This window comes from Octodon degus, unplaced genomic scaffold (assembly GCF_000260255.1).
Source record: "Octodon degus isolate 3935 unplaced genomic scaffold, OctDeg1.0 scaffold00148, whole genome shotgun sequence".
Classification (NCBI taxonomy): domain Eukaryota; kingdom Metazoa; phylum Chordata; class Mammalia; order Rodentia; family Octodontidae; genus Octodon; species Octodon degus.
In genome coordinates this window covers 6,410,566-6,438,499 of record NW_004524724.1, presented here as the reverse complement: position 1 = coordinate 6,438,499, position 27,934 = coordinate 6,410,566, and the positions used below count along the sequence as shown (strand labels likewise).

Genomic DNA, 27,934 nt, shown 5'->3' with positions numbered 1-27,934 from the left:
TTGGGACACACAAAGGCCAGAGCCCCACCCTACCAAGTTATCTTGAAAACAAGATCATTTTGATAAAAGAATTTACCTTTTGACTGTAGGAGAATACTTAGAGAGATTTTAGTGGATACTGTAAAATTGTGGGAAAAAAATCCTGTAGTTTATGAATAAAAGGTAGCAAAGTTATTGAGTACAGCGTTTGTGCCACAGTTCAATTAGTGACAGTGTTAGTCCCAGCAAGATAATTTAGCTTCCAAGTAGAGACGAATTGTTTAGAATAAACCATTTCAGGAAATCTAAGAAACCACATATTTCTTAAAGACGTTAGGTGGGCCTGATGGCGACTGCCCATAATCCCTGCTACTGAGGGGCCGAGACAGGAGGATCTTAAAGGCCAGCCTGGACAACTCAGAGATTCCATCTCGGAAGGGAGGAAGGGACAAGGAAGAAAGGAAGGAAGGAGGGAGGGAGGCAAGGAAGGAAAGAGGGAGGGAGGGAGGGAGAGTGAATGGGGAGGCAGTCAAAAGCAAAGGAAAGGTAGAGAGGAAAAAAATAGTTGAGGACAGAGCTGGGTGGCACAGAGCTTGCCTAGCATGGGGCAGGCCTCGGCCTGATCCCTGGTACTGTTGAAAGCAAAAACAATGATCCAGAACAACTCTGCTAGAGTGCGGCGGAGCAGCGGGGGAAGATGGTGGCCGCTGTGCCCCAGCGGGCATGGACCATGGAGCGGCTGCGCAGCGAGCAGCTGCCCAAGAAGGACATAATCAAGTTTCTGCAGGACCACGGTTCAGGTTCATTTCTTGCAGAGCATAAATTATTAGAAAGCATTAAAAATGTAGCTGAGACAGCTAATAAGGATCATCTGGTTATAGCTTATAACAATCTTTTTGAAACTAAGCATTTCAAAGGTACTGAAAGCATAAGTAAAGTGACTGATCAAGTGAAAAATGTGAAGCTCAACAAAGAAAAGCCCAAAGAAACCAAGTTTGGAGAGACTCAGGATGGGGGTCCACCCAAATACACAAAATCTATTCTGAAAAAGGGAGGTAAAACCGACTTTCCCACAAGTGAGACGCTGCGCGCTGGTGCACAGGAGCGCTGCACGACGGGACAGCTCTTGATACTGATATGCAAACAAGTCCAGAGAAGAAGAGAAACGCCGAGCCCTGAAGTTTTAAGGTGGGAGGGGGTAAGGCTATCAGAAGATGGGATGAGGCTCTCTTGACTGAGAGACGGTGAAAAGGCTCGACTGGAGAGTGAGCCAGAAAGGGCTCACGGAAAAAAAGGACGGCCTGATGCCAAAACTCCGCCAAATGCGAGATGCATTTTTGAAGCAGAATTAGTGGATATTGATTGAAACAGCAGGACTTAAGATCTGAAGACAACAGAGTGATTAGAACTTTGCCTTGAAACTTATGTAACTAAAACTTGTTAATATTGTAAAGAATCACCTGGAAATCTCAGAGTTAAGTAAAACTTAACTTGATCCATTTTCTGAGAAATGTAATCCTTTATAAATCCCTGAAGTCTAAAGTATTTTACTATAGCTGTGTGAAATACTGATTAAGAAAAGCTGTATTTCCTTTTACCTCATGCTGTGAAAAGTTCAATTAAAATATATCCACTGTCTTGAAACAAAAACAAAACAACAAAAAAACGAAACAAAACAGCTCAGCTAGGGCCAGCTAAATAGCTCAGTGGGTTGAAGCGCCTGCAACTATTATGGACCACTGGACTCTTTTAGAATATTTTGCTGAGCTAACACACCTATAATATTCAAATAATGGAATTAAACAAAAAAGGAGATACAGATCAATGTCCATTTTGTAACTGTGTATTCAAAATGGTTAGGAGAGATATATAGTTACATTCTCTTAATGAATAGAAGGATTTGTTCTAAAGGTGTTTGTAAATAGGATATCATGTCTGCACCTTATACAGCAAATAACCGCTAGGAAGAGAGCATGCAATGTGTTAATTATTGAAACTGTCCTACCAATTTCATTTGAAACTGTGTCACTGCTATTTGTTTCTCAATAAAATTATGAAAAAAAAAAAAAAAAAAGGGCCTGCAAGCATGTGCAGAGGCTGGGGGTTCTATCTGGGGGCCTGCCAAGCTAGCCCTGCCCCCTGGGCGTGCTGAGATGGCAATTGAGACTGGGCGTGGTGGCGGGCGCCTGTAATCCCAGCTCTTGGGAGGCTGTAAACAGGCGGATCACTGAGTCCGGATCTAATAGACCCTGAACACTCTGTAGACTCCTAAAATACAAAAAAAAAAAAAAAAAAGAACAGAAAATCAAAAAGATAACTAGCTGTGCACGGAGCAACGAGGACAGTGATGGCCATGGTGTGTGGTCACTACCACGACCATCAGAGCCACACTGGCTAGGACTTGTGTGGGGCCTGGCTTTACGGTCTGACTTCCTTTCTGTGTCACCGGCCGGCCCGGAGTTGCTCCTCTCCCGCAGTCTTACTGGAGCCACAACAGGACTGGGAACGCGAGCCGGTGACCTGTGCCAGTGCCGAGCTGGCTGGGGAAGCTGGAAAGTCACTTCGCGCCCGAGCCCAGCTCGGAACTTCTTACTGGAAAGAGCAGTGATTAAGTTAATTCTTGTGGGAGAGGCCAAGGACTGGGCCAGCATTGAACTCTGGAAAACCTTAAAGTGTCTGGACCCTAGCTTCTTGTGGAATTAAAAAAGGTAAAAATCTTTCTTCACCACCTAAGATTCTCACTTCATAAACACAGAAGCACCCTGTTCTCAGGATGACTTTTGGTGCTCCTTGCAGAGTCGGCCTTGCTGAGGCCCTTGCTGGCCTCTGGCATCTAGGTGCTCCCCACGTGCCCTCCCAGAGCACACTCCAGGTGGAGCACCTTCCTCCCACACGGCCGGGCCCCGCGCCCTGACACCACCTCTGCTCCAGGAGCTGACCCTGCGGCGCCCCAGCTCAGCCTGTGCTCTGCCTTCACCCCTGGTCTCTCTGGGCCGCCACGACACCCTCCTGACCGTTCACTCAGAGGGGCAAGCGCCAGAACGCAGGCTGTCCTGTGAGGATCTGGGATGACACGCACGTTCCATAGTTTCTGTACAAAGCTGAAGGTTCTGCTTTGGAGAGGCACGACTGAGTTAATGAGGGAGGAATCTGAACGCAAAGCAGTTCAAGTTAAAATGTTCCACCTACCTAGCTTTTCCTAAGTCCTCCTAGAGAATTTGTAAAAATGGAAAATAAAAAAATTCCAAATGATTCAAATTTTATTTTTAGCCTTAATGATAAAAAATTTCCATTACAATCACAGCACTACCATTTCCATGACTACAAGAGTTCTGTAATATGTTGAAAAAGACTGCAATAATTATGGAAGCAATTACCAATAGCATTACCATAAGCTGTCCATTGGAAAGCTGAAATTTCAAGCCATTGAACAGTTAAAAAAAGGACAGTGCTATTGTTTATTCTTTCTTCCCATGAAAAAGGAATTTTAAGTGCAAATCCCACACTCCATCCATAAAGGGCAAACACACATCTATTTTATCAGAAAGCATGCATGCAATATAACTTCATAAGTTTCTTGTAAAATTTATGTATTTACAAAATACAAAAAAATTAATATGCTGAGTATATCCACTAATTTAAAATGCAAAATAAATAGCTACAATATACTATCCATATGAAAAAATAGCTTTTGCTTTTCAAACAAGTAGCTTTGGAGTTGGGAATATAGCTCAGCAGCACAGTGCCTGCCTGGCAAGGGCAAGGTCCTGAGTGTGATTCCCAGTACCAAAAAAAAGTAGCTTCGTCATAAATCTTGGTTTCATGCTGTCGTACTTTTTATTTGGTCCTGGGAATTGAACTCAGGACCTTGTGCTTGTCCAGCACAGGCCTTCTTAGGCTTTTTAAAATGACCAAACTATGAATTATTAGCACAAAAAAGCCTAACACATGCTGAAATTAGTCCTGAAAGAATGCAACTTTTGGGTGCCACGCAAGGTGAGCTGCGGGCGCCGGCCCAGCTTCTGGAGGTTGGGGCCCGGTGGCCGGGGGCGGGCCCGGCGGCCCCAAATGCAGGTGGCCGGCCACGATGGTGCGGGAGACCCAGGGATTAACTCAGGACCCTGCACTTGCCGTGCAGGTACTTATGCCACTGAGCTATCTTCCCGGCTGCAGACTTTTGCTTTAATAAGCTATTGTTCTTATCTTTTAGTGTGTGTGCAACTGAACACACAAAAGTATGGATATGGGAAACCAACATCCTTCCATTACCAGGCTTCAGGAAATCCAAAAGGAAGTAAAAAGTATAGAACAGCAGGTACTCAGCTTCATTGGCCTGTCAAGTGACAAGAATTACAAGAAACTGGAGAGGATTCTAACAAAGCAACTTTTTGAAATAGACTCTGTAGATACAGAAGGAAAAGGAGACATTCAGCAAGCTAGGAAGAGGGCGGCACAGGCGACAGAGCATCTTCTCAAAGAGTTGGAGCAGAATGCAAACCACCCACACCGCCTCGAAATACAGAACATCTTCAGGGAGGCCCAGGCTCTCGTGCAAGAGAAGATCATGCCCTTCTATAGCAGAGGCAGCTGCATAACTGATGAAATCGAGGAAGGCATCTAGGATATGATCCTGAGGCTAACACACGTTAAAACTGGGGGAAAGATCTCTTTGCGGAAAGCAAGGTATCATACACTAGCCAAGATCTGTGCTGTGCAAGAGATTGTCGAAGACCGCAAGAAAAAGCAACCTTCCCTGCCACTCTCTGAAGATGTACACCCCTCCGTCGCCAAGATCAACTCAGTGATGTGTGAAGTAAACAAGACCAGAGGTGTCGTGGTGGCGCTGCTGATGGGCGTGGACAGCAGGGAGACTTGCAGGCATCTGTCCTGCGTGCTCTCAGGGCTGCTTGCTGACCTCGATGCTCTTGATGTGTGTGGCCACACAGAGATCAGAAACTACCGGAGGGAGGTGGTAGAAGACATCAACAAGTTACTGTAGTATTTGGATTTAGAAGAGGAAGCCGATACGACTCACACATTTGACCGGAGGCAGAACCATTCCATTTTGAAAACAGAAAAGGTCTTCAAGAGGATGAGAGAAATAAAAAAGTAATTTCTCCAAGCCCAAAACCCTCCCGAATTGTATCTGAGCTCCAAGACAGAGCTGCAGGTTTTGATCGGCCAGCTGGATGAGGTGAGCCTGGAAAGAAACCCCTGCATCCGGGAGGCCAGGAGAAGGGCTGTCATTGAGGTGCAGGCCCTGATCACACACGTGGACCTGAGGGAGGCCCTGGAGAAGAGGAAACACTTGCCCTGTGAGGAGCACCCGTCCCATGAGGCAGTCTGGGAGGTTCTGGAAAACCTATCGGAGATCCAGGGAGAAGTCCTCTCCTTCGATGGCAATCGAACTGACAAGAACTATATCCGGGTGGAGGAGCTGCTGACCAAGCAGCTGCTGGCCCTGGACGCCGTGGACCCGCAGGGCGAGGAGAGGTGTAAGGCTGCTCGGAAACAGGCCGTGAAGCTGGCCCAGAACATCCTCAGCTATCTCGACCTGAAATCTGACGAGTGGGAGTACTGAAGGGCTGGCGTGCTGGTGGCCTTCTCACTTGTTCTGCACTTGATTATCCTGCGCATTGTGGAGCGCTCTCACCCCATGGAGCCTAAATGTGATTTGTATATGCATATTCCAATCTCAGTATTGATGACTTACACAAATTATACTCAGGATCTCTGCTGCTTTTGATGTTGTGAAACAAATATTATTACAGCTCATTAACCTTTCCATTTGGATCATCCATGTGATGTGTGATTTGTTTGGTTTGTTTCTTGTGTTTGTTTTTTTTTTTTTTCGGAACCAGGGATTGAACTCAGGCCCTTGCGCTTGCCAAGGAAGCGCTTATTCCACTGAGCCATCTCCTTGGCCCCTATTTCTTGTGTTTTGCTTGTGAGATTTTAATCAGAACATGAAATAGAGGCAGCATTCATTCTTTTTTTTTTTTTTTTGGCAGAACCGGGGATTGAACTCAGGCCCTTGCACTTTGCCAGGACATTCTTTTTATCTTATTTGATTTTAGTTTTGGTTGTTTTGAGACAGGGTCTCACTATTCAAGTTCAGGCTGGTCTTGAACTCACTTTGTAATCCAGGCTGACCCGGAACTCTGGGAGATCCTCCTGTCTCGGCCTCCTGAGTGCTAGGATCACAGGTGGGTGCTACCACACCTGGCATCGTTATAATTTTTAAGTGGGTTGTGTAAGCATTAAAATGCAAAAACCTCAGGATCTAGAAATAAAGATAATTTTACATAGCAGGGAAATTATGAGTGGGGGGAATTTTTGGTAAAGTTTAAAGACTAAGTTTTATTATGCTAAATAAAGCAGAAGGGTTTTTTCACTTACAAAAAAAAAAAAAGAATGCAACTTTTCAAATTGATTTAAAATAATTTAGAAGAAATCACAATAATTACATAACAATTTTATCAACCATCTACTTGGTCAAAGCTTAGTTTGATAACTGTAACTGCTCAGGAGCTTTTAGCATCCAACACAAGAGTTAACAGATGTACACTTTACCAAAGTTAACGAAGTCCGGGGATGCTGCCTGGCTGTGCGCGGGAAGCACGTCCTAAGCGTTAGTGCCAGGACACCGCCGAGCCAGCCATCTACCCGTGCGTGCGCCACGCGCCCGGCGCCCCGCAGCAGGCAGGTGCCTATGACCCGCACCTGGCCTACCTCAATGACTGCCAGTTACTGCATTCCCAAGGAAGATTATCTTCTTGGCTTAGCTACTTTGGGTGGAACAAAAGCACATCTGAAGCACTTTCCTCTTCCAAAAGGAGAACACTTTTTCTTATCCAGGCAAGCCTTCCAATAATGAGAATCCCATTTTCATGGCATTCAGCTGCAGGGTGAGCTCAAAAGTATATGTCTACTGCTAGGACTTTATGAAATGGGGAAAACTGAATGCCACGGCCAGTGATGTATCAGCAGCCATGAGCGCAGTTACTGAAATTTAAATTTATATTTTAATAAAATGCAAAATAATCATTTTAGATACAAAATCACAAATTCAGACTCCCAGGTCCCCAGGCCGTGACGTGAGTGCCCTCTAGTCACAGGGCTGCGGAGTGGGTGCTCAGGTGGAAGGGTCTTTACCCTGTAGAATGCTTACTGCTTACTGGGCTGAAGACCTCCTCCTGAGACACTACATTTTGGTTATCGTACCTTCCCACGCTTTTCACATGATAGACTCCGCTGTAATGTGCTGCGAGAAGTTTGAAAGATACAGGTTAAGTGGCCAGAACACCTATGCCACAAAACGTCCTCCACTTTGGGTAAATGTGTATCTACTTCAGAATGGTGGAAACTGAGGTTAACATATGCCGGTAAGTATTTATGAGGCGAGGTCCCAACTTTAATAAGCCATAAAAAAGTCTGGTGTCTAATGCATATTCCTGCCACAGGGAAATTTGGAATGCAAAGAAAGAGTAGGAAAACCCAAGTCAACAATGTACCTGTGCCTCTAAGTTTCTCAAAAGGTCTCCTTAAAAATTAAGTCTTACTCTTCTAAGGAAGATACTACGCTTGAGTCAACGGCTCACTTGCCTCCAGAGGCAGCAGGGATCATTCAGGAAAGGAGCTCTGGTTAACGGGCGCCGAGCAGAACGTGCTGTGGCTGGTGTATGCACACAGACTGCACTGGCTAAACTGCCTTCGAGTTCATTTTTGGAACCAAGAGCCAGAGTTTCCAAGCTCACACCCGTGTGGTCAACACCTGACTCACCAGCACCTCTGGTGGTTCTGGGTAGAATATAGATGGTATCACAGGCCTCCTGGGGAGGAACCTAAGCTCCCTGCTGACGGGATCTGACGTGATCCACCTGCGAACAACCTAAGCACAATAACACTACATAGGCACATGAAGCAACCCAGGCAGGGCCGGTAATCCCAAGAATTATTCTCCTGGTCTGCACTTCAGGGGCGCACATTTGCAGCTGTTCGCTTTCCTACTCTTTTGTCAGACCCTCAAGTATGATCTGTTCTATTCCAGGGTGAAGAAACTGAGTACAGCTGCAGGAAGTGAGGTCAGAATAATACAGAGGAAGGTACTAAAAAGGCAAAAACGGAAACTCTCTTGAGGTCTCTTAAACTTCATGTTAAGCAACTTGTGATAACCTCAACTTTTTTTGGGAAAGAATTCAACTCTCACTTTTCAAAAACACCTGCTGTGCACCCCAAGGAGCGAGTCCTTGGTGCCACGGTGGCTTCCAGGCTGCGGGGACACGAGTGCCAGACTCGAGGGCACCCTGCCCGTAGCTCCCAGGCCGCGCTCGGGCTTCACCTTCTCCACCTGACAGCGTGTAGTGCAAGGTGCAGAGGGCTCTCCAGCAACTCTCCAGGCAGTGTGCTCCCCCACTGACAACGGTGGGGTTTCAGGTATCTTTCTGTGTCTGTATCTTCTTGCTTGCAAAAAATAGAGATAGAAGCCCTACTTACTTGCTCAGAGGATCAGCCAGGTAAAGCACTTTAGTGGAGCTTGCTACTTTCACTGTTCTTATTAGTCCAGGGGGAAAAATACAGACATACACACGAATAAAGCAGACTCCTGTATGGTGGCGAAAGCTGTGAGGCAAAACAGCTCGCACTTCCATTCCCCTGAACGTCCCTTCCCACCTCCATGTGCAATGAAAGCCAACAGAGCGAACAGTGCCACCACCAGCATCTGCCAGGTGCCCACTCAACACGCTGGACCCTGTCCAATGCTAATGATGCCAAGCGTGTGGCTCCCTCAAGCACCCCAGCGAGGGAAATGAGACGGTAAGCAGGTAACACACGCACTTCATTACGTCCAGAGACGCAGCAGACGGCAAGGAGAGCGTGGCTGAGGCCTGGAGACGGGGGCGTAAATCATCTGGGAGTACTGGAGGGCACTCCTGAGGAAGTGAACTGAAATGCTCATCTGCAGATCCCCAAGAAGCCTGGAAACAATTAGGCGGGAGACAGGCTGTCACGTCTTAGCAGCTTTATGGGGCCTAGATGGGTGAAATTGTATGGAGGGAAGGAAAAAGCTTTTGTTTTTTATCTGGCGCAAGACTAAAATTCCAGAATTAATGACTTTTCATTAGATGACATCCTTCACATATGAAGCAATCTGGAGAGCAGTGGGACCTGGAGCCCTTGGGTTTAGGCTAACAACATCGGGGCTGCCATGGCCCAAGACGACAGGCCACACAAGGACAGCTTCCCCAGCACCCCGCATTTACTGAGGCCCGCCCCTCGGGGCCTCACAGTCTGCTATGGAAGCAGGACACTGGGCACAGAGCTCAAGGCAAGAGAGAGGACGGGCGCACTTACAGGGACCACACTCTGGGGAAGGCCGCGACCTCCTCCTGCGTGTACTCGTCCAGACGCCGGGGCACCTTCCGGGGCTGAGGGAGCTCCTCCGCCAAGTTCCTCAGGAGATCTTCCGGAATATCCTACGGCAAACACATATGGTTAGTTTTCTGAAAATAGCTTTCTTAGAGGTCAGTGATACCTGGATCGAAAGCAGAAGAATGCTTAAGAACGAGGAAAGTAATCACTCTTAAAATCGTATATCTAATTCCCTGAAGAGTGCACCTGACCACTGATACAAGTGATGATGCTATTATAACATAGTAATCCACCTAATTTAATTTTGAACATACCATTTTGCTTATTCTCTTCCTGATGCTGGAGCAAAGGCCCTGCCCTAACACTGGGATCACAGCCCAGGTCTGCGGCACCCGCTGCCGCTTCCTTCAATCTGTGCTTCAGCTTGGTGCCAGAAAAACATGTTTTAGAAATGAAAATGTGCTGGCTCGTAGAGCTGTTTATCTAAGAAACATCTACCGCACCCCAACTGGGAACCAGAGACTACTGAGGAGGTAGAGGAGGTGGCCCAATCCCGACCTCTCAGGCTCAGTTACGCCTCAGCTCGGCATCTGGGAGGACGCTCTTGCTAACCATCCCTAACTGAGCAGCATCCTGCTCCGAGCTGCCCGACTTCACTTCTGCACACCCACCGGGTCCTCATGTTCCCACCTGCCCTCTCAGGACCCACAGGCAGGCTCTGCCTTGCTCACAGAGTCCCCTCTGCCACCACATTTCATCAGGAGAAGGGAGGCTCTGGAGACACTGCCGAGGGACAGCAAGTGACAAAGGGGACTGAAAGCACACACCACGGCCAGACAGACAGGAAGATACTTGGATGTGATGTCAGGGCCAAACCCCAGCTGAACAGCGAAGCCCAAACAGAGGAAATATGGGAGCTGGGGATGGCGGAGGGAACGGAAGGCGGGAGCGTGCTCCACCTGCCCAGGCTGCACTGAAGGTGGGCCTCCACCCTGGGTGCCCACAGAGGTGAGCAGAGCCTGCCGCCGTGGCCCTGAGGCCAGGCCAGGTGTGCACACTGGCTCTGGCAATGCAACTAATGCAGACAGCTGGGGATGTGGTGGGCGCACCACAGGGAGCGGCACCCCAGGCTCTCGCGAGGAGATCCCATTCCCTTTTCTTGTTACGAGTGGGTGCCGCTGAGAAGACGTCTATGCGCAGCGCACCAGGCTCAATAGAGGGAGCAGAGAATCACGATCCAGCCAAGAACATGGCAGCAATGAACACACAGTTTTGGGCAACCACTGCGTGTAAAGAATCAGAATACAATTTTCTTTTTTTTTTGGTGGAACCAGGGATTGAACTCAGGCCCTTGCGCTTGCAAGGGAAGCACTTATTCCACTGAGCCATCTCCATTTATTCCACTGAGCCAGCCCCAGAATACAATTTTCAAACAGCTTTAGAATCACAGCATTGTACCACATTGTAAGCTTGTTCTAAACCTGAACATAACAACACAGCTGTAAGAGCCTTTAAAATGGACTTTTACAGAGTCAATTTGCCTGGGCCAGGCCACTGTTCCTGTACACAAAACACAACAGGTATCAGTGTTAATGTGTTTCTTCACAGAGAATTTTTTTTAATGTATTCAGTACAATGTCTACAGGGTCTCCCTACACAGATCGGACTCCTAGTGATCCTCCTGTTTGCAGCCTCCCAAGTGCTGGGATTACAGGCGTGAGCCAGCACGCCGTCTCAGCACGCCCTGGGGGCAGGGCTGGCATGGCATGCTGGAGCACAGAGAGTATTTTAACAGTAACTATATCCATTCTCCCACTTTATCGTACATTCAGGCCAGCAGGCATATTTACACCAAATCAGAGTAAGCAAACGTACAAAATATTGATCACATATTTTACTTCAAAAAGGGGCTATCAGTTTTGTGGCGTTTTACACTTCTCTGAGAAGTCATTACATACACGCGAACATACGTATGTTTACAGTACATCATGTTTACACCCTGGTGGGAACTGGCACAGGGACGTAACGCTTCTCCATTCCTTCTTCATCCCCCTTCCTGCCCTCCACCTCATGCATCTTTACTGTGAGACAGGGTCTCACTGCTGATACTCCTGCCTCAGCTTCCCAGAGCGCTGTGACTATGGGCAGGCGTCACCACACCTGGCTAGCAGACACCATACCCAGCTAGAAGACAATCTGAAAAGCTGCCACCTGCTCACGCAGCAGGGCAGGGACACAGCTGGTTGCTGCTGTTTATGAAGCAGAATAGGCTTCTGACGGAAACCAGCCTTTCAGATGTCCTTATGACAAACCCTGCTGCAAGGAGGGGTGGGAAGGGCCGATGAGGCAGTACACACAGCCCAGGTGGGGAGAGCACCACCCCAAATCTGCACACGGAGTCCCCAGATGCTGTGGGCCTTGGCCAGGGCTTGAGCGCCTTCCCAGGCAGCATGCAATGGAAAGGGCAGCACAGAGGAGAAACCTGCAGTGGGCGGAGCCTTTCTTTTCTTCCAAAACTTTTTATCTTGACATGTTTGTTTTTGCTCTTACTAGAGAATAGTTTATAAATAATTCGACTCTAAACATTTCAGCCTCTTTCTCCTAAAGACAAGGGCAGCTGCCTACACAGCTACATTTCAATTCCATGTTCAGGAAAATCAACCGCCATGGAGTAATCCTCATCTAATCCTGAGTACACATCCCTGACATGCACTACCACCTCACACAGCTGTCCCCACCCTGGTCTAGTCAAGGCCACTCACCACATCAGCCACTGCACTGTCGTACGGTTTCCGTGTCAGCCTTGTGTCCTTCACTTGGAAGGCTCCTCCCACCTCTTTATTTTCTTCAAGAAATAAGCAACCCGACAAGTTCAGGCCAGTTACATGCAGAACATTCCCCTATCTGCACTGCCCAAGATTCAGACTGAGTAGGCAGTCCGAGCCTTTGCACCTTACAGCAGGAGGAGCAGAGGTAGTTTCTCTTCCTGGTTGCCGCCGGCCGCCAGACTTCCTGATGTAGAAGCACCTTTTCCCTTTCCAGTAAGACAGCCCTGTGGCAGGACCCTTTGAAATTCTGTATCTGATCTTTTCACTGATGGTTACAAACAATGCTGATACACTGGATTCTCTAACTCTATTTGTTCTTTTTTTTTTTTTTTTTTGTCTTTTTGAGACAGGGTCTTGCTATGTAGCCCAGGTTGGTCTCAAACTCACAACTATCCTCCTGCCTCAGCCTCCCAAGTGCTGGGATTACAGATGTGTGCCACCACGCCCGGCCTTCCTTCTACACTTTTACATGACATTTTTCACTGCAGAGCAAAACTCCTTGGCGGGTGGACACAGCAGGCTCTTTGATTCTTATTGTTCATGGGAGGCGCTGCACCCTGGGCCCTGCGTGGCCCTGTGTCTGGCTGGTGGGTTCCACAGCCTTGTGGTTGAGCCTTAATTTTCATTACTTTCAATTATTTTATTGCTACAAATAATCAGGAAGTAACCATCAGTAGCAATTTTTCAGCAGCTTCAGTGACAGCAGTTTGTCCTGCGCACACACACAGAGCTCGGCCACTCAGGGCACGTCTGTCTACTGCGGCCAGGGCAAGGCAGGCTGCGGCCAGGGCAAGGTAGGCGTCGCTTCCCTGTGCCCTTGAAGGGAAAACGGCTCTCATTGAGACAGTTACCAGTCTCTTGTGGGGGAAGTGAGCTTACTTATTTTACAGTCTGAAATCACTCAGTTAATTCACTACAATGAGCATCTCAAACAATCACACTCACCTGACTACACTGTAACTGGAATGAGTAATTATCATTAAGTGATGGTTACTAGCTTTTATGTAAATTACAATAAATCATCATTCTGAAAAATTATGACAGCTCACCCAGAAGCAGGAGTTTGAACTCTTGTGATTGATCCTGCCACGTCAGCTCCGAGGGGGAGCAACCCCCGAATCATCCCACTCACTCCGTCAAGCGGAAGGCACGACTCCCCACTGTGTCAAGGCACGAGTAACTTGCTTACTCAGGAGCAGCACTCACACCATGAGAAAGCCCCGTGGAGGCACACAGCGGCTCTAGCTGACATCTTGGGTGAACTTCCGTGCTGCTCCTGCAGTACAACTGTAAGGACAACAACTGTAACCCTAGCAGTCGCAGCAGTTGGCGCACACTGAGCAGGCTGTTCTGAACCCCAGCCGAGAGCACTGCACCGCACTTCACGGTCGCAGGCATGCTGTCAAGTCACCTCCACAGAGGAGAAGAGAGGTAAAGAGTGTCTACAACACATCATGCACCCAGACCACACAGGGACACGGACTCTAACTTGGGCAGCTGGACCATACAGACTATGCTAATTTCCCTTAGACTGAGAAAAGTGTAACAGTAATAAGAATATACATATTTTTTCTTTTTGTATCTTAGGGAAGGGTCTACAGGGTGTTCAGGGCCTCAATACTAGACAGGACTCACAGTGATCCACCTGCTTACAGCCTCCCAAGAGCTGGGCTTACAGGTGCACACCACCATGCCCAGTCTCATTCACTGGCGCAGCGCGCCCTGGGGGCAGGGCTGGCAAGGCAGACCTGCGAATCGAACCCCCAGCTGCTGCACCTGCTTGTAGGAGCTTTAATCTGCTGAGCTATTTGGCCAGCCCTAAGAATATTCTTTTAAGTACTTTGTAACTGACTAAATTTTGAATAGGTACAAGAATTGTGTAGTTAAATCCTGGGAAAAAATCAACAACCAGATAATTACTGATTCATGATTTACTGAAGGCTTGGATCTTGTCAAATAAAAAGTAAACAAATTAATACCTTTCTTTTCACAGTTGAAACTACCAATGAGTGAGTACCTCTGCTTCACAGGGGATCTGATAGTCATTCCTTCTTTTAATGAAAACCACTGGTAAAATGAAGCAACAACAAAAACCAGAAAACAAAACCCAGAACTTACAGTTTTGATTTACAGTCCAATGATGGCTTGATTTATGGCTTAGAATTAGAGCAATAAGCATGTATAGACCACATGTAACCACTTTAAGGAATGTCGGGTGGAGAGAAGCTGCCCCTGCAGGTTTATAGCGCCTGTGGAAAGAAGCGAGATGCCAGGCTGCAGCCCCCAAGGCGGCGGCGCCCATGGTACACTCACCTCATCGGGGAAAAGGTGCAGCCTCTGCATCATGGTTCTCCTATGAAGGTTTTTTGGCAGCATGCCGTAAACAGCCAGTTTCACAATCTGAAAAACATGTGCGCAGGGCTAATGTGACTCAGAGAGGGTCAGGGAACAACAGCCAGGGATGAGGGCGAGGGGCGGGAGCAGCAGAGGAGGACACCAAAGAGGGCTGCCCACTACTGTGGACCCCACTGTTCATCTGCTTTAGGCTCTGGTTACCGTTCATTTAGAAAACAGGACAAGATCAAAAATAGCTCATGTATGTGCCAATTTTTGGCAGCAATCAAGAAATTTTCTAAACTTCTATGTGAATCTGTGGTGTGAATCCTCCATCACACACTGACTAGGCAGAACCGAGGGCGCCTCTGGCCTGCTTCTACCCTGGCGGCACCACAGTCTCGCTTCCTCACCTGAGACTGACCCTCTGCGACACAAGTGTACAACTCTCCTGGTTACGGGCCACAGAAAGCTCACTATGTGGGCAGTGGCAAATGTGTGTATCTTCCACTCTGAGCATTACAACTAAGTTCATCTCACAGAGGAGAATCAGATTTACTGAACTCCTCCAGTTCCTGTCTGACAAATGGCGGTGCTGGAGTTCAGACAGCCCGCTCGACTCCAGGCAGTGCTCCAGAGGCCCCAGGAACCACTGAGTCCTCTCCACAGCCCACCAAGGCCACGGTGCTGTGCTCCCCGGCACCCATGCCCGAGAGCAAACTAGCAGCTCTGTGACTGCCTTTCTCCTCTTACAGGTACACTCACTGCTGGCCCGGGTGTGCTTTTCTGTGTTCTCCGGGTAGAGGAAGCCTGAGGCCACCGGGCACACATGCCCGCCACTCTCCACCAGCACTCAGGAAGGTGCTCGCGAAGACTCGCAGGATAAGCTGGTCTTTACCGTTTGCACTCAGACTCCTAGGGTGTAATCTGGCGTGCACTAAAACGAACCCACTAACGCAACACACGTTAAGCAGTGGTGTGTTAGTGTGTTACATGAGGGTGCCCGTTCCCTTTATTCTCTCATCACATCAGACGCGCAGGACATATGGAAGCTAATGACATGCAATAGAGATTCCTATTGCGGTGCTGCTCCGGCTTTATGTTCCGGAGACCTTATCATACATGGACTGTACCATCGAAGTTAAAGGCGATGGTAAACTCCTTTCCTCAGCCGCACAAGCCATGCAGCAAGCGCCCTCCCCACGTGGTGGACGGCGGCTACACAGTGCACACAGCGCTGCTCCTAGAGGGCTCTTCTTCTGCAGCGCTGGGCCCGCACACCAAGCTGCATTCCCAGTCCTTTATAGAAACCTTTCCTTTGAGACTGATTTGGAAGAAGCTGTCCAAAGGACTTGAACCTGAGATGCTCCTGACTCAGCCCCCCAAAGCGCTGGATCCCAGGCCTGTGCAACCAGGTCCACACACGCTTTTTAATGCTTTAAAGGTCACACAGAGAACTGTGATATTAACACAACTTAACACTTTCTCTGGATAAGCAAGTCATTACCTCCTCTGAATATTATAATTATAGGAACTGTATAGTATTAGAGGGGTTACCTGATACCTGCTATTTATAATCACAAAAATGTAGTTGCTTTTGAGTTGACAAATAGGTACTTTAAAAATAATCTGTCCTATCAAGAAAATATAAACATCACACTAAAATTAGGAAAAGTTTGAAAATATGAAAAGGTTGTAAGCTAGCAAGAAAAAAGATACACAAACACTGGCAATCAGAAAAACAGGCATGACAAGCCCACAGATGCAGTCAAGGAATTCTGGAGGAGCAGGCTTAGGGCAAGCTTTAGAGGGTAAAGACAGGAGAAGCGGCTGCTACACGCTCAAGGCTGTCCCCGTACCATCTGCAGCCTGGGGCATGCGGCATTTACTGCACAAGAATAACCTGAGTAACTAAAAGAAATAGATGCTATCAGGAAACACAAGGACAGAAAATCTCTTCAACTAAAATACCTAAAACGGGGATGAAGGATATGAAGGAAGAACTCAATGTATTTACTTGGAATTAGAATCCGTATTTACAAAAATATAAAATATATTAAACAAGCTACTATTACTCATTAAACATAAAATATTAAGCAATGTATATTACCAACAACATTCCAAGGTTATACCAATAACCAGTTCACAAATAAAACCAGCTGAAAAGCTACATAAAGAAAGTGTGAGCAGGCCAAGCACAACTGTAGGCAGAGCCCACTGTCCCAGACAAGCACAGGAGTGAACTGGAAATAAAATAACTGACTCTTTCCTGAAGCCAGTTTCAAAATTCAAAGACCAAATTAAGATATAAAGAAAGTTAAGCTCTTTCATCAAGTTAAAACTGAAAAACGATTTAACTCTGCAATATTTTCTAGTCTTTCATCAGGCATCTTGTAATAATTTCATTTTTTTCATAAAAAATAATTTTAAACAAGTTTTCTAAGTGTTATCAAATGTTAGATTTTTTTTTTTTACATTAAAAAGTTGGGCTATACTGCCTCCTAGAGTACAGTGACAAGACAAAAACAATGAGGTATTTTAATAATTACAGTATATACTGTAAATGGCCTTTATAACTTTTAATATATGCATTCACAGTAATAAAAAATAAAATACAGTGACCTATAAGTCTTTAAAAAACTAGTTATGAGGGCCAATGAGATAGCTCAGTGGACTAAAGTACCTGTTCAGGCAGTGCAGCGCCCAGACCTGGTTCAATCTCTGGCACCACATGCCCCGCCAGCCCCGCCCCCAGAATGCGCTGAGCCAGCCAGAGTCCGGGCGTGATGGCGCACACCTGTAATCCCAGCACTGGGGAGGGTGAAAGCAGGAAGATCATTATGAGTGGAGCTACACAGTGAGACCCTGTATCAACAAAAAACATTAGAAACAAAACAAACAAAAAAACTAGCTATAAAACAGAACATAAAATGTTACCTAAGAAGCAATATTGAACATACATTTAAGATACATATAATGATCCAAAATAAACAGTAACGTGTGGAGCTTCAAAATGGGGCACGGGACTTCATACACACACCCCTCCAACTGCTTTAGGAAAATAAATAGAATAGCATTTTCAGAGTCTAACACCAATCTTTTAGAAACATTCTGAGGTAACAGCTAAAACAGTCCCTGAAGGAGAAAATACTCTCAAGCCCCCAACAGAGCCCAAGGCCATTTCTACCGAGTTGGAGAAGGAAAACTATAGGGCAACAGGACACTGTCCGCACAGCGCTGAGGACCAAGAGGCCCAGGCTGCCCCAGCACGGATCACACACAACAGGAAAAGCAATTAACACTACCAAAGCCAAGGACATTGCTTATAAAAAGTTCTTAAAGCATGGAGCCAATGAAAAGCCAGAAATGAGCAAGAACGTCAGGGCAGAGTCCTCGGGCTAGCATCTGTCCCAAAGGCCTCAGCTGAGGGCAGAGCTTGTGTGTTAAAAGGTCACCCCATCTGGGGGCCAAGAGACCCTCGTGCCTCGAAGTGAAGATTTCTCCAGAAAAGCAATGGCATGCTGTGTAGCAGGGGAAGTTTCTAAAAAGGTTTTCGCTTATCAGTAATGGGGTTCAAAATCTCTTACATCTAACAGCTATCTAGAGGAGTTTTCGGCTTATATACTATGCCTAGGCAGCTCCTAGCGGGTAAATAAATCTTTAACACAAGTCATAAAGAAGTCACAGAGATGGAGTTCTAAAGCACACACCCTTCCCAAGAGGCCTGAACACAAACAATAAACTGCAGACCCAGGGTGAAGGGTTTAGAATCCTCAACGGTAACTACAGTAGGACAGAGGCAAGAACAAACAGTGGCCAACCGTCTGCCCGAGATGCCGAGTAGAAAGCCAGACTCACCGCAACTGGGTCCCGCAGGTGGAGCTGGGCAGCCGTCACTTGCCTGAATCCCCCAGGGTAGCTGTTAGAGAAGCAAAGACGTTAGAGCTGGTGCGGGCTATGGTACTGCAGTCTTCAATTAATCACTGCTTTACAACCCAAGGCTTCCAGTGTGTTACCTGTTTCTAACTCCGCTGCTTATCAGCACAGTAGAAATTAAGCAGCAATCTGTGCTGATGGAAATGCTACTGCCTGGAGGAGCCACCTGTGACAACATCACCAGTGGCTCTATGTCTTGCACAAATTTCTTGGTGCAGCTATGTTTCCCCAGTTTTAGGTTACCCGCCCACTCCCCTCTGGTGAGTGGCTGGCTGATCACTGCTTGATATAAAACACAAACAGCCATGAGCCAGAATGCGCTGTGTCTTCCCAAAAGAGAGAAAGGGGCCGGCGGAGCAGGTGCAGGGACACCACGGGGAGCCTCTGCAGCCGCGTCGGTGCTCTGCACAGAGTGACCCCGCTCTTCTGCCGATTAGTGGGTAAAGGCCTCTGGGAGTCGTGTGTGGCTCCAAGGAAGAAGTGACTCACCATGTCAGATCAAATTCACGTATGATGGGTAAACTCGCAAAGAAAGATACTCAGGATCATGTCAGTCAATTTAGCAACTTGGGGTTCCCAGATCCTGGTCTGGAAACTAGGCTTTTCCAGTGACTCTCAGCTTATGAAGCAACTATGTTTGCCTGTCTGTATGATTTTACTCATATAAAAATACTATCTTCTCCAGCTACTTCACTAGATCTCGGATGCAAATAATAAAGTATTTGCAAAAGAGCTTAAGAAATTTAAAACAAAAATATATAGATTCAACAGTTTATGACACTGAACAGAAAAATAGTTTCAATGATTATTAGGAAAAGGGAAAAAAATGGAAAACCAGTGGACTCTACAAAAACAAAACCTTAAGATTATCTAAATATGATTTCCTTCATAATTTTTTCAACACAATTGATAACATTTTAAAGATGACTTAATCAGTCACATTTTAGGAATAAAAATTAAACTCAGAAGTTTATTAAGAAGCATAGCTAATTGTTACACTAGTATTATTTCATTTTTTTCACAAAATTTCAGTTTCAGAAAAAGAAGTATCTGTCTAGACTCCTGCTCCTGTGTTGTCTCCATGGAAAAGCACTTTGCAAATTCTATGCTAAAGACTGCCTTTCCAATTTTAACACTGGAATGGTAGTCTGTAAAGTGCAATACCATTTGTGCTGTGTAGCAGGGGCCTGGACTTCATCCTACACTACCTGGAAAGCGCATGTAAAATTCTGAGAAAGGCAAGATGTGAGTAATCCAATACTCATGAGTAATCCAATACTCACTGATTTTTACTAGAGAAAAAAATAACCACATGCTTTCCTCCACAGTGAGATACCCTGAATGAGTAACGGAAGAGCTGTGAAGCTAGCCATGGGCTTTGGCTTTAGTTAGGTCACTAAGCATTTGTGAGTATTTACCAGAAGGGTACTGGGGATGCACAAATACAAAGGTACCACTAGTAGGGAGCTCTATTGGAACTCAGGCCAAAACATTTGGGAGAGTTAGATGTAAGAGTCCAATGCACAGAACCGATCCCTACGTAATTAAAAATGAAAGTCTATTTAATCATATAAAAATAATAGTGAAGAAAATCCTAGAGAAGCTTTATTATAAAAAGGTCTTAAAGGGCTGGCAAGATATCTCAGCGGACTGGACTAAGTGCCTGCTTAGGCAAACACAGGGATTGGAGTTCCATCCCCAGCACCACACGCTTTGCCGGCCCCGCCCCCAGGCACACTGAGCCTACTACTGAGACTGGGCATGGTGGTGCACACCTGTAATCCCAGCGCTAGGGAAGCTGAAAACAGGAGGATCACTATGAGCTGTGTAGTAAGGCCCTGTACCACGTACATTAAAAAAAAATTTACAAAGTAAAAAAAGGTTTTTTAAAAAACCCATAATACTAGATTAACATTAATAGATCACATTAATAGTTCACAGAAGATAATGTGGAAAAAATGGAGGCCTCATCAGAACGAAAATAAAATTGATGCCCATCAAGAAACACCTGTCAGCAGGCCTATAAATGATCACTCCTTCGATTCCACTACACTTCCAGATTTATTTTACATAACCTCATGTAGTTAAAAAGTTAAGTTAAAGACATTTTCTAGCTTTTTGTAAAAGTCAAAGTTTTCATTTCAAAAAGGAGAGCAACAAAAGGTGTGGCGAGTCATGACTTAATTCTCATATCCCCCCCCCCCCCAACACACTACTACACAGTGAGCAAAACCAGCATTTACAAAAAAGTTTTCGGAGCCAAGCATGGTGATGCATGCCTGTAATCCTAGCACCTGGGGAGGCTGAGGCAGGAGGAACCCAAGCTCAAGCCCAGGTTCACAACTTAGCAAGACTGTCGAAAAACAAAAAATACAAGGGGTGGAGATGGCTGCAGATGTATTTGATATAGAAGATACATTTATTTACATTTATCTGTCTTCACCTAATGTGTAAGAATACATCTGGAAGGAGTGGAGATCAGATTTAATATAGAGCAAAGTTAAGGTCTTATAGTTGTGTGAAAACACAACCAAAGCACTCCTGAGGAAGGGACACAGGAGAATGAGAGTGTGCTTGTGAGAGCCTGCGTGAAGCCGGTGCTAACTGCAGGAACCATGAAGGGCAGCGCCGCTGCAGAGGAGGATGCCTGGCCTGCTTGCCTCAACGGGGACAAGTTGGCCCCACCACGAGAAGCCAGTCAGAGGGGGTGTTCACGTGCAAGGTCCTGACATACAAGCCTGGGCCAAGAAGGCTGGCCATTCCTGGTGACACGTCAAGAGTTTAGCATGGCCTGTAAACAGCAAGAAACGAATTACAGAAGGGAGGCTAACTGAACCAGGAGAATAATTCTGATCAGAGCGATAGTATAGTTACGAGATACATAAATACCGTGAGGCAATATCTAGGATTTGACATGGTATCGTATTTGTTTTGGCTGAATAAATTATACATGAATAAAATCAGTACTTTCTTAGATGCCTTCATTTTATTTATTTTTTTCTGTATTTAGTACAGGGTCTACAAGGTCTCACTACACAGATTGGACTCGTAACGTCTGTTTTCAGCCTCCCAAGAGTTGGGATTACAGGCAAGAGCGCCACCCCGCTCAGTTTTAATCAGCATCTCAGCGTGCCCTGGGGGCGGGGCTGGTATAGCTTGTGGTGCCGGGTATGGAACCCCAGCCGCTGCACTCTGCCTAAGCAGGCACTCTAGTCCACTGAGCTATCTGGTCAGCCTATTTTGGAAGCCCCATTTTTCTCTTTAAATAAGAGCAGCAGCATTACCAAAATGATCCACACTGATGTCTTCCTTCATTGAGCCACTGTCTTACCCGGTGTGGGAGGAGTAGACTTTCTGCTCCCATTTGTTTCCAGAAAATGCAATGTGTCGTGTGTTCATTATGACAACATGATCTCCACAGTCACCTGGGTTTAAAAAGAAATCAGAAACACTCTATGAAGACTCACAGTCGTAGGAAAAAGTGGCCTTGAGCATTTGTAAAGTCATCAAAGTCCCCAAATAACACACTGAAAAAATAGAAATCAAATCATAGTTCAACATGAAAAATCCTTGAACAGATTTCTGTTACATTTTTAAAAATTATTTATTTATTTATTTATGTGTGTGTGTGTGTGTGTGTGTGTGGCCAGCTCAGCCCACCAGGGGGCAGGGCTGGCTGGCATGTGGTGCTGGGGGATTGAACCGCAGTCCCTGTGCTTTGCTAAACTTGTTCTAAGTAGGTGATTTAGACCACTGAGCCATCTCACCAGCCCCTTCTGTTACATTTTTATGTAACACCTAAGTATAGAAAAGAGCTGGCTGGCCATTTGGAAAATCTCAATATTGAAAAGTAAAAGAACTTAACAAAGATGCCAGTGATAACAATTTATCCTTTAAAGGCAAATTATTGTTATTCAACTATTATTCTTCCTATTAACAATTATAATTCACTAAAAATATTTATATGAGTACCTTTAATTAATATAAATTTTCCCTTATAAACCAAAGAGAAAATGAAAACAGTATATTTATAGATAAAGAACAGCACATTTTACCAATAGGTATATTGAAAACAAATGTGACACATCACCACCAAATCTAGAGACCAACAGAACCCAATTATGCCTAACCACTGACATAGACTCTTTCAAACCACAACAAACTTTACATTTAAACTGCCATTCTTTTTTTGAGACAGGATCTTACTATGTACTTCAGGCTAGGCTTGTGCTCAATGGCTGATCTCGAACTCGCAGTTATCCTCTTGTCTCAACCTTGGGAGTGCTGGGATCACAGGCGTGTGCCACCACGCCTGGTTCTAGGGCCCACATGGTATGCCCAGGGCTCCGGGTTGGCACACTATGCCTGGGGTTCCAGAGACTGAACTCGGGACCTTGTGCTTGACGGGTAGGTGTTTCTACCTCTAAGCTATTTCCCCAGCCCCAAACTACCCTTCTTATATATGACTACAAATATGTTTGATAGGACAAATATCTAAGGAAAAATATGCTTTATATATATGCATATATATACACTTTAAATATATACATATATACGCATGCACGTGCACACACAAACACACAATTTTCTAGTGAAAAATACTCGTTTGGTTTTTCTTCTAAAACCAAGTCAATATGTAAGTTCTCACATGAATCACTATCACAAAGTTGAGTAATCTCAAGCTTTTATTACACATTTACTGTGATGGAAAACAACAAACTTCAAAAGATTCTGGACGCTTAAGAAAAAAAGTCACTGAAAGTAAGAAGTATGTGAGGAAAGAGCACACTACGGCTCCTGCAGACCGCATCTGAAGAGCAGATGTGACACAGTTCCTCTGCTGCACGCCACGCGGGTCATGGTGTTCGTGGGCAGAGGGAAAGGGAACACAGAGACGCAAGTGCAGAAAGCTTGCTGTCAAAGGGCTGCAAAGCAGTCTGACTGCATTTGCTAATGCAGTGCAAAAAGTTCCTAAATTTGGCTCAGTGTGGGCCTCTATGGCAACTGGTCAGAAAATAAAGAAGTTAAGGAAGTGATCTAAGTCACTCTAAAGAACGCTGAAATTACTTCTGCCTTCTTCCAGCAATATACAACTGCAGAATCTGAAGCCTTTTAAGAGTAAGAGGGTTGCCAAAGTTCACAGTCTCTGCTACTCAATGTTGAATTCTTTTGCTGGTAGCTACTTGAAGAAAAAACGGAATCTTTATAAGCTTTCCACTAACATGGAATTTATTGGGGGCCTGCGGGTTAGTTGTTTAAGTGCCTGCTTGGGCAAACCCTGTCAGGCACAGGAGACCGTGGTTTGATCCCCAGCGCCACTTGCCTGACCAGATGCGCCCTCAAGGCAGCCTGAGCCAACCCCTCCACCCACCCAAAACACACACACACACACACACACACACACACACACAAAACCAACCAACAAATACTGCCAGGCATGATTCTTACTGTTAGAAAGACAGCATGGAATGTTCCTGAAGTCCCTGTTCTCGGTGCAGTAGAGTGGAAGCTGTGGCAGTGTGTGCACCGCTGGCTGCCTGCCGTCAACGAAGCACAGCTCTGAAAGGTTCCTTGCCACCATGCTAATGGTAGGCGTTGGACCACGAAGTCAGGTAAATGACACGCAGCACGCCAGACGCTGATATAAGTGCGGGAGCACTCCTCACTGATCCAGGATCATCCCAGACTGAAGCTCTCATTTCTCTGGCATAAATTAAGAGTGCCACTGCTGTGTTGCACACTAAGTGCAAGCCTAGTTTTCTAAGAAACTGTTGCATTCCTTCCAAGAATATCTGTGCAATTTACACTTGCACCAGCAGCAAACACATGCTCCAGTTTCCTTGCTCAATGGTCAGCATTCATACTCACCATCCTAGTTTAGTCATTCCTATAGATGCATGGGTGTCTCCCTGGGGTTCTAACTGGCACCTCCCTAACAGCTTACACTGAGCGCCCTTTTCCTGGGCTTTTTGCCTTCTGTTCATTTCTTGGGTCCAGTTTTGAATTGGATTTTTACTGTTGAGTTTTGAAAGCTCTTTACACATTTTAGATACAAGTTGTTTGATGGCTATGTGGATTACAAATACGGAATCCACCAGAATCATGCACACACATTTCAGCAGACTGCCGTAGTGACGTGTCAGGAAGCTGAGGGCCACCACTTGGGCAGCACACGTGACTGTGCAGGCCAAAGGGGACCGTATCAGCCTCATGACGCCTCAATAGATGCAGTATTAAAGTGTGTTATATATATACACACACTACGGCGTAGCAGTTTTTCCCCTCCTGATGCATATGTTCTGCAGTGGACTCTACTCTCTCCTGGTCTGCAGCTTCTCCCCGTCCCCCTCCAATCAGAGCCCCACTAAGCTCTCTGCTTCAGCACAGCAGCTTTTCAGCTGCCCTCACCAGAGCCCTGTGGTCCTCAGAAGGGCGCTCAGGGGAAAGATGATGACATCTTTGTTCTCCTTGGCCAGTGCAGGACTGCTTTCCACCGTAAGACTTGCTTTGAGAAATGTTTGAAAATAGCTATTTCAAATTAAGTATAAACAGTAAAGTCCAGTAGTTCTTTGAATACCTACTTCAACATGCCTTTGGAGACCCTGAACCTGCTGTGGTTAGTGTAACAGACAGATGATCATGCACTTATCAGGAGCTCTGAGGCACAGACAGCGTGACGGTAACAAGACGTGCCGCTACTGCCAGTTTCCAAACGTTTGCTTCCAAAAGAGGTGAGTAGCCTAGACATACCCTGAAGCGTCCCCTGTAGGATGGCACTCTAGGAGAGAGATGAAGTGGAAGCATACTATTCAGAGTACAAAAGGAAAATGCTATGCTATTGAATAGCTGGAAAAGACTGACACCTAACTAAACATAAAATTATGGTAAGCGAGTTCAGGAAGAGCACCCCAAACCTCCGCAGCAGAGCACTGGCCATCAGGGCTTAGGTCCGGGCTTTGCCGCACTGTGGCAGGCTAGCATTCCTGACATTAACCTTTAAGAACCGGGTGTCACCTTTTCATTCCACACAGGCCATGGGAACATAAAGATAACCTAAAAATAACTTTTGTAGTATTAAAGCAATGTTTCCCAAAAAAAAAAAAAAAAAAAAATCAATGCTTCTTTTAAATGAACCTCTTTTTTTCCTTAGCGAATTAACCTGTTACAATGAAACGTGTTGAATACTCTGAAATATTAAATCACACTCAACTAATCACTAAGTGAAGTTGCTTTTATCAGGAAAAACTAAAACATTCAAAAGCTTTCCAATAATGAATTCGGAAGGACAGTTTTTATTGGGGGGGGGGATTCTTTTCCTAGTTTTACATTGTTTAGCTCAACTTAAACTGTAAAGACCTAGCTGAAAGCATCCTGTTCATTTCTCAGAACTGATATTTACAAACCCCAAAATTCATGCAACAAACACTTCTTGCATCCCAACCACAGATCAAGCACTGGAGGTAGAGCCTTCAACAAGACAGGAAACTTAGTCTAGTAACAAAGGTAGACAATAGATACATATCAGGAGATACTTAAATGCTACTTAAAAAAAAAAATCAATGTAAATGTGTAGGAGGGGTGAGCAGACACAGGGATGAGAGAAGGCCTGCTTCCCAACGCAAATGCCAGAAGAAACCTGATGGAGGTGAAGACGCCAGCCCCACAGATTATCTGCGCAGGAACATCCAGGCAGAGGGGGCCGGAAGTGAACAGGCCCTGAGGCAAAACGGGGTCGGGCAGGCAAGTTCATGAAGGAGCAGCAGGCGCCGAGCATGGAGGTGCACACTTGCAGCTGCAGGGCCAGGGAACAGAGGTAGGACGACAGCTGGGGCTACACGCCGAGACTCCGAGACTCCAAGGCTCCTTCTCACAAAACTGCCCACTCAAATAATCAACAAACAAACATAAAAAAAAAAAAAAAAAAAAAAAAAAAAAGTGCAGCAGGTCTGAGAGGGGCTCCAGGGACCCAAAGGTGGAAGACAAGGTCGGAGAAGCAACACGGCGTGTGGAGAGTTTCCTGAGGGGCACTGGCGGAGCTCGGGCTCGGATTGTGACTTCTATCTGGGAAGGCAGGCAGTAGAGCTGGGCTAAGTGTCTGATTTCTTCTAATTTTATTTATTTGGTACAGGGTCTTGCTACATAGCTTGGACTTGGAGTGACCTTCCCATCTCTGCCTCACCAGAGCTGGGATTGCAGGTGTGCCTGGTTTCCGTGGCCAGCACAGCATGTGGTACCAGAGATCAAACCTGGGTCCTTGCCAGGCATGTGCCTACACGGAGCTATCTTCCCAGCCCTCTAATTTTTAAAATAACTATAAAGAAGTGTTCACTGATAAAGCAATGGTCTCACATCAAAACTAAAAAACAGGCACTGCGGCCTGAGGGGCATGCTGGGAAGGAGCATGCTGGTTAGGCGGGGAGCAAGCTGTCTCCCAAAAGACTCACTGGTTTGCTGAGTAGTAACTGGTTACATGCATCTGTAATTTGGGGTCACAACCACGGAGACACATTTGGGAGGACTTCACATGCAGGTGAATTTTAGGGCCACAGAAGGAAGACAATCCCCTGGCCTGCACCCTTAGAAAAGAAACAACCAGGAATTTCAGAAGCTGAGGTCAGCAAAGGGGCCTGAAGACAACTGTTAGCAGAGGGGAGGAGGGGGAGTGTGGCGCCGGGGAAACAACTGAAGACGGTGTTTCTGGGAGAAGGTTCTCCATAAAACTTAGCCTGGATTCCTCCAAAGTTTCACAATGACAAAAAAAATTAGTATTCTCAACTGAACGAGACTTATGGAACACAACAAGGCAACAAAAAAATCACAGATGGGTCATTTTTTTGATTATTTAAGTAACAGAAGACCCCTCGGCACAACTGGGGAATTTTAAAACACACAGGCTAAACACATGTACAATTCAATTATTGCTTGTTTTCTTAGGTGTGGCAAGGTATTTTCGTTGCCCTCTTAGCAGATATGTGCTAATGCATCTGGGCTAAGAGCACCACAGTGAAATCCGTAACATTTTCAACTGACTGAGTGAGAAACATGGTAGAAAGTTACCAGCCCTGCAATCTAGCTGGAGAGGAAGAGGAAATTCACCGTACAATTCCTTGGGCTTTTTTTAAGTTTAAAAATGTTCAGAATTTTTATTTTTTTTTAAATATTTATTTATTTATTTATTTATTTTGTGTGTGTGGCCAGCTCAGCCCACCAGAGGGCGGGGCTGGCTGGCATGTGGTGCTGGGGGTTTGAACCGCGGTCCCTGTGCTTTGTTTAGCTTAGTTTGTTCTAAGTAGGTGCCTTAGACCACTGAGCCATCTCACCAGCTCCTGTTCAGAATTTTTAAAAAAGTGAAAGAAATAATCTAATGGAAAAAAATGAATAAAACATACACAAAGAAATTTCACAGAAGACTATGAATGCCAAGAAACTAATGAAAAGATACAACATATTTATAATCGGGAAAAGGCGCAAAAAACCACAGCGAG

At 45.8% G+C, this 27,934-nt stretch overlaps 2 protein-coding genes and 1 pseudogene across 3 annotated transcripts in view; 2 read left to right on the top strand and 1 right to left on the bottom strand.

Annotated features, from left to right (window-relative positions):
* The window catches only part of Mrpl13 (mitochondrial ribosomal protein L13), a 31,452-nt gene that overhangs the window by 1,614 nt on the left and 1,904 nt on the right, over positions 1–27,934 (bottom strand). The window contains exons 3-7 of one of the 2 annotated variants that reach the window (XM_023702339.1): positions 21,781–21,874; positions 18,372–18,432; positions 14,493–14,579; positions 9,334–9,455; positions 8,818–8,957 (exon numbers count right to left, since the gene is read on the bottom strand). In XM_023702339.1, coding sequence (XP_023558107.1) covers positions 8,822–8,957; positions 9,334–9,455; positions 14,493–14,579; positions 18,372–18,432; positions 21,781–21,874 — 500 coding nt within the window. In that variant the 3' untranslated portion in view covers positions 8,818–8,821. The remainder of the gene's footprint in view (positions 1–8,817; positions 8,958–9,333; positions 9,456–14,492; positions 14,580–18,371; positions 18,433–21,780; positions 21,875–27,934) is intronic. The other variant, XM_004642281.2, reaches the window with a different exon arrangement.
* On the top strand, positions 677–1,425 carry LOC101575770 (annotated as a pseudogene).
* LOC101575382 (BAG family molecular chaperone regulator 5-like) lies at positions 3,969–5,805 on the top strand. The gene is given in 2 exon segments (XM_012517171.2): positions 3,969–4,084; positions 4,190–5,805. A coding segment is annotated over 1 exon segment (1,344 nt). The 5' UTR covers positions 3,969–4,084; positions 4,190–4,216; the 3' UTR covers positions 5,561–5,805.